Source organism: Protomyctophum bolini (assembly GCF_963924005.1).
Source record: "Protomyctophum bolini genome assembly, chromosome: 4".
Taxonomy (NCBI): Eukaryota; Metazoa; Chordata; class Actinopteri; order Myctophiformes; family Myctophidae; genus Protomyctophum; species Protomyctophum bolini.
In genome coordinates, this window is record NC_137865.1 from 49,219,635 (window position 1) to 49,241,622 (window position 21,988).

General features: G+C 42.9%; 1 protein-coding gene across 1 annotated transcript; it reads left to right on the forward strand.

Moving 5' to 3' along the window:
- Nucleotides 1-2,658: 2,658 nt before the first annotated feature.
- On the forward strand, nt 2,659-21,603 carry LOC308313739 (NADH dehydrogenase [ubiquinone] 1 alpha subcomplex subunit 9, mitochondrial-like). Its single transcript, XM_080761030.1, has 11 exons — nt 2,659-2,748; nt 4,689-4,862; nt 6,532-6,629; nt 7,986-8,077; nt 8,517-8,658; nt 10,522-10,624; nt 11,839-11,909; nt 15,166-15,242; nt 15,976-16,071; nt 16,934-17,000; nt 21,332-21,603. The coding sequence occupies exons 1-11, from the start codon at nt 2,697-2,699 to the stop codon at nt 21,500-21,502; spliced, it is 1,143 nt and encodes a 380-aa protein (XP_080617156.1). The 5' UTR covers nt 2,659-2,696; the 3' UTR covers nt 21,503-21,603.
- Nucleotides 21,604-21,988: the final 385 nt, after the last annotated feature.

Sequence of the window (21,988 nt, forward strand, 5' to 3'; positions counted from 1 at the left end):
ACCACCGCTCCGGTGGTGAGGTGACCACCGCTTCCGGTGGTGAGGTGACCACCGCTTCCGGTGGTGAGGTGACCACCGCTCCGGTGGTGAGGTGACCACCGCTTCCGGTGGTGAGGTGACCACCGCTTCCGGTGGTGAGGTGACTGCACCGCTCCGGTGGTGAGGTGACCACCGCTTCCGGTGGTGAGGTGACCACCGCTTCCGGTGGTGAGGTGACCACCGCTCCGGTGGTGATGTGACCACCGCTCCGATGGTGAGGTGACCACCGCTTCCGGTGGTGAGGTGACCACCGCTCCGGTGGTGAGGTGACCACCGCTTCCGGTGGTGAGGTGACCACCGCTTCCGGTGGTGAGGTGACCACCGCTCCGGTGGTGAGGTGACCACCGCTCCGGTGGTGAGGTGACCACCGCTCCGGTGGTGAGGTGACCACCGCTTCCGGTGATGAGGTGACCACCGCTCCGGTGGTGAGGTGACCACCGCTCCGGTGGTGAGGTGACCACCGCTTCCGGTGGTGAGGTGACCACCGCTTCCGGTGGTGAGGTGACCACCGCTTCCGGTGGTGAGGTGACCACCGCTCCGGTTGTGAGGTGACCACCTCTCCGGTGGTGAGGTGACCACCGCTCCGGTGGTGAGGTGACCACCGCTCCGGTGGTGAGCTGACCACCGCTCCGGTGGTGAGCTAACCACCGGAGCTGAAATAACGTTGAGCGGTGGTGAGTAAAAACAGAGAGAAGGGCTGGGGCGGTGGCGGTGGTTTTCTCTTCACCGCGGCTCGTGACGTCATGTTGTAGTTCGGTGGTCACCTCACAACCAACAACCAACTGTCTCACAGTAATGTCCATTTATATATTTTATCTCTTCACTTCATCCTCTTGTCTGCATTTAAATTATAACTCACTAAACCACAGAGATACATCCAAGCAGCACAACTTCAATGGAGCACGCAATTTGAGATGCGTGGTGGGGTATACTGTAGTTTGTAAACACGAAAAGTCAAGAAAGTAATTTTTATGTATTTTATGATGAAATGAAATAAAATAAAAAACATTGTTTCAAAAGGAATGTCTCACGACTCTTGACTTCTTGGCTTTTTAAAGGAGCATTCAGTGATGAAAATGTTTGAGAACCACTGACCACAGAGATAGAAAAAAAAATTCATGATTTTTTGTCATGATTTAGAAGGGATGCACGTGCGGAGCTTACAGTAAGTTGCACGTGCAAATCTTGAAATCCACTTCGTTCAGAAGCAGGTGTGTTGGACAGTGACATCCGAAGCAATCATGAAAAAGTATTTCATTCAGTTTTAATTCAAATTGACAGATGTTTAGGTCCCTCTGACATCTGGAGAATCCAGTGCAGGTTCAGACGCGCCTCCTGCAGGAGACTTTAATTGGATCAGAGGGATCAAAACGTCTGTCAATTTGAATAAAAACTGACACTGTTGAATGTGTGCAGGAGTTTTGTTCATGAGATACTTTTTTTTCCCATGTTTTCTTCAGTCCTTTCTAAAATAAAAATGAGTGAAATCGTGAGACAGAATATAATATAATATAATATAGGTCATATTCTTCTTTTAAACCAAAGCTCTCCGGTTCCAAAATCATTTAAGTGGGTGTGGTGGAAGCTGTTGGATCAATATTTATGTGGGTCATAAACTGTCACAGCCCATAACAATTAATAAACTGTCACAGCCCATGACAATTAATAAACTGTCACAGCCCATGACAATTAATAAACTGTCACAGCCCATGACAATTAATAAACTGTCACAGCCCATGACAATTAAACTGTCACAGCCCATGACAATTAATTATTGTTGCCAACTTCCCTCGACACTGCCTGCAGGTAACAAAACGCCTGTGGTCTCCCAGGCTATGGCGCAGAATGCAGATGCTGAATGGAGTCTCTTTCTGCATCTTCGTAGGCCTACCTCCCCCCCAGCCTCAGGACCATCTTCGTACCCCCCCCCCCCAGCATCAGGACCACGACTGATTGGACCTCCACACACTCTGCATGAACTCAGACCTGAATCATGCAAAGGCCTCACTGTCCTCACACACGTACGTGCAATCCCTGGACCGGAGGTATAGGCAGAAATGCATCGGACTCATGCAGGGCAACAGCCCAGCTTCAATGATCTTAAATCCCTTTATTTTAGATTGTTTTGTAGTAATAGTACAACATAAAACATTAAAGAGACTTTAGTTGTTACTGTACAATACTTTAAAACAGTTGTCATGTTGCACATATGCCTAAAATTGCTCTTGTTTGCGCCGCCCTCGTTGAAAAAATGTAATTCCAACTCCAGCTTGTCCCAGTTCGGGCGTCTTACTTGTTATAACTACTACAAGGCCCAGTGAGTAGGCCTATAGTCCGTGTCACCAGGCTGTGCACGTTTTGATTGATTGATTATTTATTAACAGTTTTACAGAATTACAGTACATTTCAAGCACAAACTCAATACTGTTAGCTGTGAATGGACGACCCAATAAAGCATTACACTTGTTTACAAGAGAGTCCAGACCAGACCTTGTTCAATTAATCAGTAACTCGTGTGTCACCGTGTGTCACCCATAGGTGTCACCCCAAGTCCGATCACCAGACTGTACGCCGTACACGTTCAGCGACACAGTCAGACGCGCAGTCGTACAATATGAACCAGCCCGCTTGCCGTCGCACCAGTAGTAGCTGTAAAGATGGCGGCCGCTGTGCTTGGCCGTCCTGTGAGTGTCCTTCCTAAGATTACAAGTGAGTCTCAACTAACCAACACAAGTGTTTAGGTTTTATCGACACGTTTAAGCAACAAAAATGGTTTACTTTTGTACGCAGTCACATAACGACGCGGTGAGCTGTCGGCGACATTGTTGCCTTATGTGACCTTTGCTAACAGTCTGAGCTAGCTGCAGCTGCTAGTAACGTTAGCTCCATTAGCATCCTAGACAACATTTGGTAAACAAACCTATCTGTTGAATGTGATATTTCATATCTAGTTTTACTAGCGACTGAGCTGATGATGCCACATGTTGAACAGTGGTAGAACTGTGTGTTGTGAGTGTGAATGTATTTGTGAAGCAAAAGACGTTAGCTTGCTAGCATTGCCATCTCAGTGTGTTGTTTTGATTGATTGAAATATGTATTAACAGTTTGCACAATTACAGTACATTTCAAGCACAAACTCAATACAAAGACTGTTAACTGTGAGTGGACGACCCAATAAAGCATTTGTTTACAAGAGGGTCCACCTTCTTTGTTCAATTCATCAAAACATTTAGAGACGTACAAATAGACACTTCTATAAAGCCAAAGAACAGAACAGGAATTCATCATAAAGGAGGTAAAAAGGGAAAAGAAACATATACAGTGAGGGGGGAAGGGGTGGGTGTGGGCATTCAGATTCTACGAGGGCAACAGTACATTTGTGTTGATTAGCCGAAAGCAACTTGGACGCTATCTGCTTGTCAAATACAAGCTGTACAGTATACATTAATACGACTATACTACAGATTCAAGTATTTGTAACAACCTCAGTGTACATGCATGTAGACTCAACGCTGAGACGACACAATACACTGACACTCAGGGCTTCACTTCTGTGGTTTTTAACTTGGTTCAACATGGGAGGCATAACACATTTATTTATGTTCGCCCTTTAGGCTTCTAAACACACATTTCAAAGGGTAGACAACATGCCAAATTATTTTAAATATTGTATACAAAGAAATGTGTACCAATAATCAAAACAAATAATGTACTATGGCCAAAATAGGCCATATTTAATTTGTGTACACTCAAAGACAAATATTAAAAATAATTGTGGCACGATTTTTTTCCTACTCAGTCTGTGTCTCATAGGAGGGCTGTGGGCAGTTCAGAAACCGTCCTCCAGTGACATCATCATTAGGCAGATTTTTTGTTTAAACAAGATTTTTTTTACAATTTATTTTTTAGAATTTCATTATCGTGAGAACGATGGCTTCTATTTTCGCATTGCAACTTTTCAGGACAAGAAAGCCTGCAGTTTCTATTAGCTTGTATTCCCCATCGATGATGTCACTGGAGGACGGTTTCTGAACTGCCCACAGCCCTCCTATGAGACTAAGGCCAATCCGCTCCCTTGCTGACTCAATGAGCCCTCACTGACTTAGCTGCACGTTCATCTGTTCTCAAAGGGAGACAGAATGGAAGGATAGGCTATATATTTAATAACAATAATAATAATAATAAGGGAAACATGATGAGAAATGACTAATGAGCAAAGTAAAATAATATGGAAATGAAATGTATAATGAATATTATTATATATGAATATTACAACCCCTATCACACAGGTGAAACTAATAATAAAACCATCAGCTTAAATACTAAAATAGACATGATGATAGACATAGGCATGTAGGCACTAGCTGTGAATAAGGACCGTTTGTATAAAGTGATGCAAAGTGTCATGAATGGCGGACTCATATTCAAAGTGCCGTCCCATTTCTTTCACAACAATGTGGAGCCCTTGCAGCCTCTCACCCTCAAGCACTTACAGCTGACGTCACTAAAGTCAATGAGGGTCCAGGAGGGCTCAGGGCTTGAGGGAGGCAATTGGGATTGGGCCAAAGACTGAGCACCCTATTTTAATCTCTTGATGAGCTGACTGTAATAATTGGCTTGCCATTGGTTGTGTTCCCTCCCCGCTGCAGGCTCCCTCTCCCCGGTGTCTCTGTCGGCCGTCCCAGCAGCGCTCCAGCAGCAGAGGAAGCTCCACCATGGGGTCGTTCCCCGAGGGAAAGGAGGACGCTCGTCCTCCAGCGGAGTGGCGGCCACGGTGTTCGGAGCCACCGGGTTCCTGGGTCGATATGTGCTCAACAGACTGGGTGAGTTCTGGGTAATGTAGTCCCACATAACGGAACGGGTTCCTGGGTCGATATGGGCTCAACAGACTGGGTGAGTTCTGGGTAATGTAGTCCCACATAACGGAACGGGTTCCTGGGTCGATATGGGCTCAACAGACTGGGTGAGTTCTGGGTAGTGATGCACCGAATATTCGGCCGCAGAAAATATTCGGCAGAAAATGGCTAAAAATGCATTTTCGGCCTATTCGGTTTCGGCCCAAATAGGCAGAAAATATATCACCGAATAGTGTATGCAATTAATGCATTCAAAAGAGCTGAATAAATGTTTTATGGACCCATAATAGTGATTATAATTTAAGTTAAGTGTTGCCATAACCATTTATTTTGCCATAAATCAGGTAGCTTTAAGGTATGGCCATGACAGCAATGGTAGGAAAAAAGATGTATAATATTAATCATATTCGGTATTCGGTTTTCGGCCAACTGTTTCCTATATTCGGTATTCGGTTTCGGCCAAGAATTTCAATTTCGGTGCATCCCTAGTTCTGGGTAATGTAGTCCCACATAACAGACACATAACAGACTGGGTGAGTTCTGGACTGTAGTTCCACACAGTGGCGGAAGGTTCCTATAACGGCAGTGGGTGCCCCCCGCCCCAAACCCATGGCTCTACCTGTTCTGTGAACACCGTAAAGGTGTGTGCCTATACTACGTGACAAAATGACCAGGGGAGCTTCAGCCTTCAGTCAGTCGGTGCTTTTTGGCTTATTATTTTGTCAGTGGGTGCTTTAGCACTCAAGCACTCCCGAAGTTGACGCCGTTGGGACTCCCACATAACGAACGGGTTCCTGGGTCGATATGTGGTCAACAGACTGGGTGAGTTCTGGGTAATGTAGTCCCACATAACGAATGGGTTCCTGGGTCGAGTGAGTAGTTCTCAAAACGTTTTCATGCCAAGGACGACCCACATTTATTCTCTGAGTCCTTTTTTTTTTTTTATCCCACAATTTTGTAACTCATTTTTCACCCCTGTGTCAATCATCTAATGTGACCCTGGGCTCTACACACCCTCCACCAACCTAGTCCCCATATATGGGGGACAAGGGGAGAGCAACGGACTTGAACTCATGCTTCCTTCATGCCTGCGTGTCCATGTTGCTCCTTTACACCTAACAGGGGGGGGAGTTTCCCTCACAGACTCCTTTTAACGGTCCATTTAATTCCTGACTATCAAAATAACGGTAGTGGGTCGCACACACCAAGAATTCAGTTCAAATAGTTTATATACGGACAAACGTTTCGGCTATCGAGCCTTCATTCCTGACTATCATACATTTTGTTGGGAACCCCCTCACAGACTCCACTTTCAGAACACTGCCTTTATCTCATGAAAGAAGTTTCGCAAGCATATTGTACAATAATCTGTTGGCAACAATATTTAGGACTATTTTTATTCCATATTGCATTTCAAGTGCATATACAGTAAGGGGCTGTTGCATTAGTCACACGTACACAGTCAGACCCTCTCATAAACAGCAGCCCCTTGTAGAACCATGCTGTATAAATAAATGAAAAAGGATTCTGCTAAAATATTATTTGTTTCTACAGCAGAAAGAGGTATTCCTATTTTTATTGTAATTAGAAAAAGGAGTGTTTTCTAAACGGATATCATGTGCTTTGTGTTCCGCAGGACGCCAGGGCTCTCAGATTATAGTCCCTCACCGGTGCGACCAGTATGACCTCATGTACATGAGGCCCATGGGGGACCTGGGACAGATCATCTTCATGGTAAGACCTGTTTTTATTGCTTTATATGAGGCCCATGGGGGACCTGGGACAGGTCATCTTCCTTTTTAAGACCTGTTTTTATTGGTTTATTTGGACAGGACAATGCATATTAACATGAAGTCCGCCAGAAACACGAAGGTTTCAATTAGTACCCTAGCGCATCCACTTTCAGTCTAAGCCCACCATTCACAGCTCTGTTGTATCTCAGAAAGGACATTGAGGGGGCTGTTTCTGGTGAATACAAGGGTTTTCAACAGGCTGTAGCAGGCGGGCTGACACTCGCGGTCGGCTTTTTCCGACACAACAACATCCGGGCATGAGACCACACACAGCAGTTTGTCATTGTAACATTCGGTTACGGATATTTGGCTCTTCAAAGTAAGTGTTACGCGCGATAAAACCTTGGCAATACGCTATCGAGGGATTAATTAATGCTGACGCGAATTGAATTAATGGACGTCACATGGACGTAAATACACCGGATTTAGCAAAGATGCTAGTTTTCATCCGCAGTCCTCGCAAAGAAACACAGAAACAGAAAACAGACAAACAGTGGAATACATTTACATAACATTACATAGGGATACACAGCATAAAACATACACCTAAAACAAGATCACAAAATGGTTGCAGCTTTGGTTTTCAAGCAACCATCTTTTTCAGATTTAATTTAAAAGATGGAAATGTAGCACAATCCCTTATACGCAGAGGAACGCCATTCCATGCTACACAGCCCTGTACTGAGAGAACGTTTTGACCGAATGTTGTAACAGACACGGCTCGGCTTCCAGTGTGGAGTCTTTGACCCTAAAGGACCTGCTAGTCCTGGCTGGGTGCAATCGACAGATTGTTGTGAATGTATGGGTTTAAAAGTCGGGGGTGAAACAACTGCTTACAAAGCGGTTGTTTGTGTCAGCCAGTAGCATGTTGTCCCAATGCAATCTTACGGAAGCAGCAGTACTGCGCATGCGGACAGGGGTTGACTGGACTACATTTTTATTTGACCCATTCTGGGCGGGAACCCCTTTTGGTCGTTTAAGCATTATGTTATACTTTAGCTATTGAAAAATAGCAGATCTACGTAGCGCGGCACCGAAATATATTCTTTCAGAGCAAATGTTTTTAACTCGAATCTTCGCTTCTGGGGGGGGGGGGGGGGGGGTTCCTGGAACAACATATTTTCAGATGGGGGTCGGCGGCCAATTACATAATATTTCTGACATTTGTAGTAGAATCGTACTCTGGTCTAAATGGGTTAAAAGTCCCAGCCCTAATTATGTCTCTCTCCCTCCTCTCTGTCTGTCTCTCTGTCTGTCTCTCCCCCCCTCTCTGTCTCTCTGTCTCTCCCTCTTTTAGGAGTGGGACGCCAGGGACAAAGACTCCATCAAGCGGGCTCTGGAGCATTCAAACGTTGTCATCAACTTGGTGGGCAGAGAGTGGGAGACACGGTACTGGAGCATTCACTAAATAACAATACCACTCACACACTCGACGTAAAGATGTGTTGTTCACTTGAATCTACAACATGGTGTTGTCATAGGACAAAATACGGGTCTTGGGGTTAAATGTTTCTCTTGATGTTGGCACTTGGCGGAGCACATCATCGTGAGATGTGAGAGTCTTGCTACACAAAAGCTAACATTTAGCAGACATACAGACTCTGCAGAACAAACCATTCACTTGTCTGTCGGGCAGAAACCTCTTTATCTCCATATTTTAACTCTTTTTGTGGTTATTAACGCCCTACTACTGATCATACAGACAAAATTGCCGGTATATTTAGTCTCAGTTTTAGTCATCATAGCTTAGTTTTCGACGAACAATTTTCCGTCATAGTTTTAGTCGACAAAAAACAACACTGATTCTCCCCCTCTTCGTTGCTTCCAGAAACTACCGGTTTGAGGACGTGTATGTGAGCATCCCTCAGCAGATCGCCAAGGCCACCAGGGAGGCTGGCATCACCAAGCTCATCCACATGTCCCACCTGAACGCAGACATACGCAGCCCTTCTAAATACCTCAGGAACAAGGTAACACACACACACTGGAGGAGAAGTCCTTCTAAATACCTCAGGAACAAGGTAACACACACACACACACACACTGGAGGAGAAGTCCTTCTAAATACCTCAGGAACAAGGTAACACACACACACTGGAGGAGAAGTCCTTCTAAATACCTCAGGAACAAGGTAACACACACACACACTGGAGGAGAAGTCCTTCTAAATACCTCAGGAACAAGGTAACGCATAGCCTCGGAAACCCAGACGTTTTTATTTCCAGGGAGAGAAAAAAAAGTCTGGGGCCGAGTCCACTTCCACTCAGCATAGAGTAGCGCAAACGTCGATCACTCTCTGCTGATTTTTTTGTTTTATTTTATGATCAGTACGGTACTTTATTTTAGATCTTTTACAAACACAGTAAACATAAAATACAAAATAAAACAGAATACCTATTCATGGACATGTGTATGAACACAGAAACATAATATAAACCACGGAAAGAAAAGATAAACAAATAAAAATAAATCAAATTAAAAGTTAAAATTTGTATTTATACGACCAAACACACAGCATCATCAACCGTATCATAATGTGTAGTAATACAATAAACAATCAAGAGGGCATTGCCTGACCATGGATCACACCAAGGGACCTGCAACATGACTGAGGAACACGTCCCACTTCAGATCATATTTATCCAACTGATTATTCATCTTAAAGGATAACCTCTCCAAAGCAGCCACAATACCGAGCTGAGTGAACCATACATGTGCTGGAGGTAAAACCTCAGACTCAAACTCAATGTCTGCCAAGGACTGAATTGACTGATTTTTTAGCAACTCCCACAGCGCCAACGACGCCTTTTACGCCTTTTTCAAACGTGTATAACATTGGGCAAAAAAAAAAAATAAAATAAAGAAACTGTCGCTTAGGGACTTTTTGGCACCCCTTAGAAGCGATGAATGAGTTAATGCTGTTTGAATCCAGTCAGCTAGAAGTGCAGGGAGGTGTTTTAATGGCGATGGAGGATCACCCAGAATAAAGAGAGCCGGTGTATAAGGAATATCCTGGTTTGTGATTTGCATTATGTTCTCATGAATAGCACACCATAGCGTCTGTACCCTAGGGCACTCCCACAATACATGAATAAGTGTACCGGGGTCCTCTTCACACCTCCAGCAAACCGGACTATCTCTGAGCTTAGCCTTGAACAATCTTGTCGGAGTCCAGTAGACTCTATTCATTATTTTAAATTGAACTAATCTGGTTCTAAGTTCACGGGACATCTTCTTTGAGTTCCGTAGAATCACTGTCAGTAAAGGATTGATTTAAATCAACCTCCCAAACCCTCTTTACGCTTGAGGGCTGACCTTGGTGTGCTATCATAATTGACTCTGCTGATTTCTGATCGTCTGCACTTTTGTTAAATTGACGCACACACGTACACACACACACACGCGCTCCTCTCTCTCTGTTGTGAAAAATCGTGAAAATGCCTCAAATCTTTGAATATATATTATTACAGAGTGAACATTTTAACTCAAATATTTGCTTCTGGGGAGGTCCCTGGAACAACATGTTTTCAGATGGGGGGGCGGAGGCATATTACATTATAATTTTTCGGGTCCTTAAGATGAAATATTGAGCACCACTGATGCAGAAACATGACGTTTAGAAAACTGTTTTTCAGAAAACTTTCACAAAATTTTGAAGACATTTTTTAAATTTCGACATCAGGGCTAAATGGGTTAATAGAAGTTATCAAATTCAAAATGTGTCAGTTGGCATGTGTCTGATATACTAAATATATATCGAAGCTTATAGCTGTTGTGTGTGTGTGTGTGTGTGCGTGTGTGTGTGTGTGCGTGTGTGCGTGCGCACCCTGTAGGCTGTGGGGGAGACTGCTGTTCGAGATGAGTTTCCTGATGCCATCATCATGAAGCCGTCTGAGATGTTTGGGAGGGAGGACAGATTCTTCAATCATTTCGCTAGTAAGTCAGCCGTAAGAGTAAGAGAGAGACGGTGGCTTGTCTTTTAGGGATGCACCGAAATTCTTGGCCGAAAACCGAATATCCGAATATTTTATGATTAATATTATATATCTTTTTTCCTACCATTGCTGTCATGGCCGTATAACTTAAAGCTACCTGATTTATGGCAAAATAAATGGTTATGGCAAAACATTAACTTAACTTAAATAATAATCACTATTATGGGTCCATAAAACATTTATTCCGCTCTTTTGAATGCATTAATTGCATATACACTATTCGGTGATATATTTTCTGCCTATTTGGACCGAAACCGAATTGGCCGAAAATGCATTTTTAGCCATTTTCTGCCGAATATTTTCTGCCGCCGAATATTCGGTGCATTGCAGGTATTATGCATTCAATGCAACAGAGTGTCAACATAATTATTCATGCCTAGCTAACAGTTCTTGGCCAGGACTGCAGGGGGAGCTGTGGTTGCATCTTTCCCAGCTTAACAGAATGTCCTGACTCAACCTTGTATGTTCAAATAAAAAAATGCTTCAGGAAATGGGAAACATAATTAACCTGCGATCCCATTTAGTTATTTTTTTTATTTTTTTGAATTACAAGCTTGTGTTGATACTTGTAATTGGATAAATATTCCAAAATACATGTTTCAGGAGATTATATATATATATATATATATATACACACACACACACACACACACACAAATCCAGGAAATGAAGTAAACCATGTATTTGAATAATGCCTCATTAATGTTGGTATTGTGACTTTATATATTGCACGAGAGGGGGGAGTTAGCTGTTCAGCAGCTGGAGTTAGCATGGTGTAAATATGGCGACCGGTCCGGAGCGTGAGTTTGTCCCTCTGCGTTGGGTTGGGTTGGGTGTGGGGGCTAAGCAGCATGGTGTAAATATGGCGACCGGTCCTGAGCGTTAGTTTGTCCCTCTGCGTTTAGCATGGTGTAAATATGGCGACCGGTCCTGAGCGTTAGTTTGTCCCTCTCTGCGTTTAGCATGGTGTAAACATGGCGACCAGTCCTGAGCGTTAGTTTGTCCCTCTCTGCGTTTAGCATGGTGTAAACATGGCGACCGGTCCTGAGCGTGAGTTTGTCCCTCTGCGTTGGGTTTTGTGTGGGGGCTAAGCAGCATGGTGTAAACATGGCGACCGGTCCTGAGCGTGAGTTTGTCCCTCTCTCTGTGTTTCAGACATGCGCTGGTTTGGCAGAGCTGTGCCTCTCATCTCCATGGGGAGGAAGACGGTCAAGCAGCCTGTTCATGTGAGTTTCTAACGATCCACTTCTAACGGCCTATTCATAGTCTGGATTTTCGGTGGTGAGGTGACCACCGCTCCGGTGGTGAGCTGACCACCGGAGCTGAAATAACGTTGAGCGGTGGTGAGTAAAAACAGAGAGAAGGGCTGGAGCGGTGGCGGTGGTTTGCTCTTCACCGCGGCTCGTGACGTCATGTTGTAGTTCGGTGGTCACCTCACCACCGAAAATCTAGACTATGTATGAGCCTTAACTATCCACTTTTAACTATCCACTTCTAACTATCTTCTAACTGAGGTCCACTTCTAAGCCCAACCATCAACCCTGGAGTATTTTGTTGAAAAGATAATGTGCTCCATTGTGTGAGAAGAGAGGGTTGAAGTAGGGGTAGAGCAGGAGAACAATTGGATAGAAACGGTTCAGATTGAGCTTTTTCTGTAAACAGAAAATGCATATTCATGTCTGCGTACCAATGTTATCCAGTGAGGAGAGGGAAACCCACAGAGATCATTTAACAGCTTACATTCTATGCTGTTTGAGTTTTGTCTGCTCTTTTCCTTTCCTTTTTTTTCCTTTCCATCGCCACCAATTTCACTATTTCACTTTTTTTTACTGTGTATCCTGCATGGATTCTCTCAAATTGATATCCCAACCTGAAAATGTGTTTTCTGTTAACTGAAGAGCTAGAAGATGGACAGGTTAGACCCCTGTTACGCAACTCTTAATTACAATGATTAGTATTTTAACAACAAGAACATAATGAAATAAAATCACTTGCACTCACGTACAATCGTACATCCTCGTTAACCCATTCTGACCGGGAACCCCTTTTGGTGTTGGCATCATGTTATGCTTTAGCTATTGAAAAATAGCAGATCTACAAGCTCATAGCGCGCCACCGAGTGGCGCGCTACGAGCTTGTAGGTCTGCTATTTTTGAAAAATCGAAGAACGACTGACATTTTTTAAAATCTGATCTCAGGTCAGAATGGGTTCATCAGACCAGTGTGTGTCCAGTGGAAACCTCATATGAATCTGATCTCAGGTCAGAATGGGTTAAACGGTTGAATCTACATCTCTTTTGCTGTGCACATTTGAGTTTTTTGTTGTTTTTGTTTTGCAGTCCATCCTGCTATAGAGCGTCGCAGTCCCGCCCCCTTTCATGACGACGCCAGGAAATTATTCCCAATGCATTTTCCTCATAGACATTTCAAAAGTATTTATTTAAAGACCTTTTAAGCGTCGTACAAAAAGCCAACTCGAGTCGTGACAAATCATGACAACAAACACAATTTTTTTGGACCAAACAAATAATTCTTTAATAATTCTTCTTTCTAATTATTTGTTCGGCCCAAAACATTGTGTTTATTGTCATGATTTGTCACGACAAGAGTCGGCTTTGTCCGCGGCGTATAAACGTCTTTAAATAAATACTTTTTGAAAAGTCTATGAGGAAAATTGAACGGGGAATTATTTTCCGTGTCTCTCGAGGGGGCGGGACTGCGACGCTCTATATCAGTGGTAACCAACCTTTTCAAGCCCAAGAGCCCATTTTATTCCCAATTGTAAGCCAAGATCTACCAGTAAAACGTGTTAGAAAAAACACTTGTTTTTTTTGCTATTTCTGACAGGCTCAATGCATGTACATACACACATCCACACAAAGACTAAAGCTTAAATTAGAATAAATACTTATAGTAAGTTAATATTATCAATGTCAAATAATATTAAGACAAATGTATTAGAAATAAAAAATATTAGGACAAAAATACAAATAAACTTCTTTGTTGAGTTTTTTTTAAATAAAACAAAATGCAAAGGACATGAATTGCTTTTACAGCACAATATTTTGTTTCTCATTTCAATGAATATTCACATTGGCAGATGTTCAAATGACATAGGCATAACATGACCATATATATTTGCACAGATATGGTGACATACTCTCAGGGTCAGCCCACCTTTAATGAGACTGCTGTGACTGCACTTTATCTGCAAGCGTTTTGAAATCTGGTTCATATTTAGTGATTGCCAGTCTGAGGGTATCATTAAGATGTGAGTCAGTCATACGAGTTCTTCATGATAGCGTCCCCGACACGTTGAATACTAAACTTATTTGTAAAGTTCGAACGCCAACTTTTAACCAAACGTGGGAGAAAACACTGTGCACGGCTGCACGCACAAATAAAGAGTGCACTCGAGCACGCACATGACGGATTATTATCGATCAAAACAATCCTTAGCGTCGCTTACAAAAGCATGTGTTGCACAGCATGAATGATACGTAATCAGTTTAATCACCGACCTGGCTGGATAAATATCAGTGGTCCATATCCATTGTGTGACCTGCTTAACGAGCAACGGTAGGCAGCCGAGTAAGTTACCAGCTTAGTAAATTAATAGTCTACTGTAGCTGTGTGTCAGATGTTCTGTCTGAAGTAGTCAAAGCCAAGGAGAATGTTACAATTTAATTCACAATCGAGCATCTTGCCCTGCATCGAATATCCCATGATAGAACAGCAGGATAAAAACGGATAGTCTGTCTATCATCCATGCATCCATGAGCTAAGCGTCAAAGCCCTGTCTAGGACCCACTTCCTTCAAAACTGTGGCTTTTTGTGTCATGTTTTGACAGCGGCACTAAACATTTTGACACTTTGTCATATAGTGATATTTATCCAGCCAGGTCGGTGATTAAACTGATTACGTATCATTCATGCTGTGCAACACATGTTTTTGTAAGCGACGCTAAGGATTGTTTTGATCGATAATAATCCGTCATGTGCGTGCACGAGTGCACTCTTTATTTGTGCGTGCAGCCGTGCACAGTGTTTCTCCCACTTTGGTTAAAAGTTGGCGTTCGAACTTTACAAATAAGTTTAGTATTCAACGTGTCGGGGACGCTATCATACTGCGTTCACTCTGACGCTCTGTAGTCTGTGCTGCCTGCGAGGGAACAACAGACACACAGGACACAGCACAGCACATGAGCACATAGTGCTAAAAGGGGGCGGGCCGAGGGCGGTGCGGTGGAAGCAAGGGGAACAGATCTTCAAGCTAAAATGCATCGAGCCTCTACACGTTGTTAGCTTGTAGATCTGCTCTTTTTTGCGTACGACATTCTGCTGTGTATTGGCAGTGATGGCTGGCTGCCCGTCACTTCGCGATCGACGTGAAAGGTTCCCGCGAGCTACCGGTTGGTTACCCCTGCTCTATATGATCATATGTCTCACTAATCTGGTGTAATGTGTGTCTTCAACCTCTAGGTGGTGGACGTGGCCAAGGCCATCATCAATGCCATCAAAGACCCAGATGCCATCGGGAAGACGTATGCCCTCGTTGGGTAAGCAGGCAGCAGTTTACCACTGGTTTGAAACCTCATGTCATTTACATTTACAGTCTCATTTGATTCGTTGCCATGACGAGAGGTTCTCTGCTAGGTTGTGGAACTTGTGAATGGTTAAACTGTACAATACTTGAGTGTTAATAGTACCCAACTTAAACTGCCTCCCCCTGGCCAGGCCAGCCGGGGCGCCTGATGGAGGGGAAAGGAACTGGTTGGAATAACGTGTTCCTTCCACGCGCTACGTCCAACCAGGGAAACTCCCCCCTGTCAGGTGTAAAGGAGCAACTTGGACACTCAGGCATGAAGGAAGCATGAGTTCAAGTCCGTTGCTCTCCCCTTGTCCCCCATATATGGGGACTAGGTTGGTGGAGGGTGTGTAGAGCCCAGGATCACATTAGATGATTGACACAGGGGTGAAAAATGGGTTACAAAATTGTGGGATAAAAAATAATAATATATATAATATAATATAAAAATGGTACCCAACTTTCAACCCCTGAATTGACCGTGATCCAAAATGTAGCCCCGGGGTACTAAGTCATTAAGTGGCTGCCTGTATGTATTATTAATTATGTATAAATGTTTATCAAAGTGTACGTAGATCAAATCCACTGTGGGTAAATATGAGCAGTGAATCACTCCTACAGAGGAAAGAGATCTGTAGATCTACAGGGGTGTGGACGTGTGTTTGGTGCGTCCTTTTGACATGTTTATCTTTCTGTGGTTGAAGTCCCAACAGGTATCTTCTGCACGACCTGGTGGAGTACGTGTACGCCATCGCACACAGGCCTTTTGTGGCCTACCCGCTGCCGCGCCCCTTCTATCAGTAAGTGTCAATAAAGGACTTTGATTAATTAATTCATATCATTTATTTAATATTTACCATACAGCATGCAATCTTGTTATTCTTGTTATTCTTCTGGTTTGTTTACCTTTCCAACACACTGGCCATCTAAGGACTCACGCCCCTTAGAGTATATATGAATAGAGAGGGCACCCGAGTTCTCCTTCCATCCACTTGCATTAAGTTGCTCAAAAACGCATGAGGCGATTTCACTCCTCCTTCCGGGTATAGGAACAGAGAGCATTCTGGGATGGATTTGCCCCCAAACACATGAACGCGCTGCCGTCGAACGTGCACGAACGCGAACGAGCGTGCCGTCTGTCGTGAACGTGCACAATGATAGTCAACGGACCAGCGCGTTCATGTGTTTGGGGCCACGCTGCAATACCTTCATTCGGCCACTATGTCCATTTCGTCTCAGGGTTTCCTCTGGGTATAAAAATGCAATTCATTATATATACTCTATGCTCATGCCCGATCGCATGGAGACGCCCACTTAAGCCATTTTTGGCAGGAACCCCTTTTGGTGTTTTAAGCATTATGTTATGCTTTAGCTGTTGAAAAATAAATAGCAGACCTACAAGCTCATAGCGCGGCACTACGAGCTTGTAGGTCTGCTATTTTTGTGTCGTGAATGTGGCGCCTGTGGACTTTTTTGGACGTCTTGGTGATATATTGTGTTAAGAAAGCATCAATAGTCAACCCGTCCCCCACAACATCCATATCAAGGTCTTTGGTAAAACGTTAGTTTGGCCCAGCCTGTTTATGTGACCGTTATGATCACATAATAATTTGTGACCCTGCTCATGTCTGGACGTAACGGCCTCTCGTCTTATCCTTTCAGCATGCTTGCAAGTTTCTTTGCGATGAATCCATTCGAGCCGTGGACCACCCCAGACAAAGTAGACCGGGTAAGTAATATAACTTAAGAAGTATTACTTAATACTCATTACTTATTATAGTACCGTACTTATAAATATTACTATAGAGTAACCAAGCTGTTTGGCAGGCGCCTCACTCTTCAACAGTGCAGTGTTTCTTTTGGCAGCAAATTTCTATTTTAGTTTTAGTCATAGTTAAGTCTCTTGAATAGTTTTCACTTAGTTTTAGTCACATTTTAGTCACCTGGAATGTTAGTTTAGTTTTAGTCGACTAAATCGACTAAAAAGGTGATTTAGTGACTAAAATGTGTTTTGGCGGGCCTTGATTTCGTCGTAATGGCTGATTTTATACTTATACAATCAACAAGCTTGTAGATCTGCTATTTTCAGCATGCAAGTGTAAAATGACTTGTCTATTACTTATACTGGATCTCTTGTCCACTAGTCCCTTGCTAACATTTTACTCTATTTCTTTTCTGTTGACGAAATGGTCAACATATTTAGTCTTAGTTTGAGTCATCATAGCTTAGTTTCCATTATAGTTTTCGTCAGTGAGAAAAGGTGGTCGACGAACATTTTTCGTCTTGGTTTTATAGTCGACGAAAACAACACTGCAACAGTGCGTAGAAATGTTATGAATTAATTGATTGATTCGTTTATTGGACAGAATGTCAAAACGGCAACAGAGTACAGTCAAACACTCGGTCCAAAACGGATAGCAACAAAAAAACTGTCTTTATTGATAGTAAGTGAAGATGGGACAGGAAAGAGAGAAGGGGAGAGACACGCAGCAAAGGTCGTCATTAACGGGACTCGAACGCGCAACGTGCTGTCATGTGCCTGGACCACTAGGCCAGCGGGCGCCCAATTAGTTGGCTCAGTTCAGTGACGCGTGCAACACTAGGAAGGTTCGTTAACGTGTGAGATCATTTGCATTTATCAAATGCACACACCCATGCAAATAATCTGCATTGGTGATGCTCAAACATTCTAACCAGTGACCACCACCGTGCTCTCATTTACACGAAGAAACACCTTGAAATATCAATTTTATGGTAGAAAAGCCATCCTTCTCTCTGCAGGACATAAATAAGGTTTGTCTGAACCTGCACTCTTCCAATCCTTTTCTTGGTATTTAACTTGAAAAGCGGCAATAATGACGATGGTCTTTATTGAGAGAGCTTCCCACAGCTGAGAGCTCCCAGCTAAAAAGAGGTTAAAGTGAAATAACTGCAAGTTGAATACTTTGACAGTGGAATGCACTGAAATTAATGACTGAGTTTTCCACTGACATTTTTTTACTCGAGACTAGCTTATAGTTAATTTAAGCAATATTACACGAGAGGTGGTGGTTTAAAGGAGAATTCCATACTAAAAGGCTTTCTTACCTTTCTTTGTAGTTGTTACGTCCCCACCAAAGAGGTCCAGGTGTTATTTTGTGCAAAAGCTCCTTATTGGCTGTTTCCCCTACCATACGCCCTAAATTAATTGCATTGAATTTAATGGGAATTGAATGGGGCTATGGGTTGTTGTGCTAATTTGCTTATTTCCATCGCTCAAAATGATAATTTCTTTGTATATATCCTCTCTTCATAATGTAAATAATATCCCAAGCGGAACACTTTACTACTTCTTTCGATGGAAATAAGCAAACTAGCACAACACCCCATAGCCCCATTCAATGCAATGCAATTCATTGAGGGCTTATGGTAGGGGAAACGGCCAATAAGGAGTTTTTGCGCAAAAATAACACCTGGACCTCTTTGGTGGGGACGTAACAACTACAAAGAAAGATAAGAAAGCCTTCTAGCATGGAATTCTCCTTTAAGGTCATTAATGCGAAAGCAACGCAGAAGTGGCTTTAAAGAGCAAGAATAAACCAACGACTAATTCTGTCTCGCCTGGAGGTCATCCATTTCATTGACATTTTGCCCCTTTGGTGGAGCAGTCTCTTCTCCCTTTGATGAGTGGTGTTTCCCTTTCACCTGGGTTCCCTGTTCCACAAAGCAGGATTAGCAAGTTAATTGGATCTGTTCAGTTTAAAATGTTCGGAAATCACAGAAAGACTGTCTAGGCCAGAGGTTTTCAACAGGTGGTCCGTGGACCACTGGTGGTCCGTGAAGGTATTGTATGTGGTCCCTGACCATGCAAAGTTGCGAAACAGAGTGCACTAAATGACCTGGTGACGTATGATGTCAATGTCAATGTTTCACGAAAAAAGTACAAAAACATGCACATCCAACCCAAACTTATGGGCAGGCGGCGAGTAAGCCTAGTATACGCTCTGAGACGCTCGCACACTGTGGGCTCCGATGCTGTGACAAGTGCCTTTATTTGCACAAATAGATGACTGTAACTGACACGTCAATGTTGTCATTTACTGGGAAGTCAAGAACTTCCTCAGTTGACTTGTACGGGAAAGTGTACGCCCCACACACTGTACGGATTGACTGGTTGAGTCACCATTATTAGGAAATGTGCCAATATAACCAATATAATAATACATAATGGCTGTTAAGGGGAACACAACAGTGGTCCCCTAGGTTGATTCTCAGTCAGGGTGGTGGTCCCTGGTTCAAAATCAGTTGAAAATCCCTGGTCTAGGAAACCCAGCCTTGGTGTAAATATGCACTCTGCAGACCACAATTTTTCTAGTTGAATGTATGGAAGTAAACATTCTATGCAGTTTGTTTCTTTTTTAAATGTGTCCGACTTAGAATGTATTATGAATTAGCTTTTTTTCTTTTCCAAGTGAAGATCATGTCTGTAAGAGTTAACTGTGAACATGCATGGTTGGTGACTTGATTGATCATTATTCATGATCAGAAATGTGGATATATATATATATATATATATATATATATATATATATATATATATATATATATGTGGCTACTCTACAACATTGATAAATAAGGACCAAAGGACTCTTGGCATGACTTGAAACTTTGAGGGCGTGATTCAACTCGTGTTCTACATACAAATGCAAACAGAAAATCTTGTGCCAAAATGCTTTTGCCAGATCAAATATTGCATTAGTCAGTCATGGCAAACAGCTGGTTTTGGTCGGTGGCTTTGTAGAAAAGACGTATATTATTCAGTGATTCTTTTTAATGTTAATGTTAGGCCTGACGTCGAAATTTTAATTTAAACAAGCTCCGACCTATGAGCTTGTAGATCGGCTATTTTCCAATAGCTAAAGTATAACATAATGCTTAAAACACACAGGGTTTCCTGCCCAAAATTGGTCAAGCAGACCCCTAGTAGTGTGATTCAATATTTATCTTGCACCAATGGGTGCTTGGGACAAGATTGCATCACTACATAACTACTAGACATGTATCGATATAAACTGGTCACAATTTAAATCGATTTAATAAAATCATGATCAACTCATTGACCTTGTTCTCTGACACTGCTGCAGCAGTGAAATATGCAAGCAAGGAAATATCTCGTTTTGTTGTGTTTTGGCTCAATTTATTAAAGGACCACTTCACCACTTTTCAACCTATATCTTCATATAATAGGTCCTCACTAATGATCATGACAAAATTGTGCAATTTTTTTCCTTCTCGGTCTGTGTCTCATAGTAGGGCTGTGTGGGCAGTTCAGAAACCGTCTTCCAGTGACATCATCGATGGGGAATACAAGCTAATAAAAACTGCAGGTTTTCTAGTCCTGAAAAGTTTTCAATGCGAAAATGGAAGCCATCGTTGACGTTCTCACGATAATGAAAATCTAAATATTTTTGTAAAAAAAATCTTGTTTAAAAAAAAAAAAATCTGCCTAATGATGATGTCACTGGAAGACGGTTTCTAAACTGCCCACAGCCCTCCTATGAGACACAGACTGAGTAGAAAAAAATCGTGCCATTTTTTTCATGATTATTAGTGAGGACCTATTATATGAAGATAGGTTGAAAAGTGGTGAAGTGGTCCTTTAAGTAGGCTGAGTGGCCATTGTTTATATATATACATCTAATAAACCAGTAAGACGCGCAAACGCGGGAAGCGAACGCAGCTCGTACATATTTAATAAATAATATTTTAATATAAGGAGTCCTCAAAGCAGCTCCATATATGGGCACAAGTTGGACCACGCCATCACACTCATGTCACCATGACTCAGCCATAACCATATAAGGAGTCCCCAAAGCAGCTCCATATATATGGGCACAAAAGCGTGACACACAGACAGACAGACAGACAGACATGATCTGCTAGGTCTCATAGTAAGTGCTCATTGCGTTCGCAACAATGACCACTCGGCCATTCATAATGTTATGGAGTGGTGAATGAACAACAAGCCCATGTCCAGCTCCAGTCCATGATCATCATCATCAATGTTTGTCCTGCCTCCAGTTCCACCTGACGGACATGAAGTACCCGGGGCTGCCCGGCCTGGAGGACCTGGGCATCGTTCCCTCCACCGTGGAGCAGAAGGCCATCGAGATCCTGCGTCGCCACCGCCGCTTCCGTTACCTGGAGGCGGAGCTGGACGAGACCAAGCCGGCCAAGACCGTCGCCTATTAAACCGGCTCCGGTGTCAACTTGGTATAGCCTTATTAGGTTGATCCCCTTATTCTGTTTTTCTTTATGTTGTACATAAATAAATATATTATGAGCCTCCGGAATTCTTTATTTTATTTTTTATTGTGGGGTTACGCCTATAGCTCTGGTCCATAGCTCTAATGCGATGCATTTAGAGCTATATGGTACTGTCGACTTCCGCCCGCCGCTCGCACGAATGCAGACCAGCCTCTCGTCTTTAGCGTAAATAAAAAGAACGTTTTTGCTACTCACCAAAACAAAGGCGGGTTGTGTCATTAGAAAGCCTACTATCCTTAGTGGGAGCACTCTGAGCCCTCCACCACACGTATAAACGGTACTTTTTGGCCAAATGGAGATTTTGTTTCTACAGGAAAATAAATACTTTGTTACTCCACTGACTGCGCCTTCTACCGATATTGCCCAGAGAAAACCCTCATAGAGACCAGTCATAAATCAGTCATTTTTACA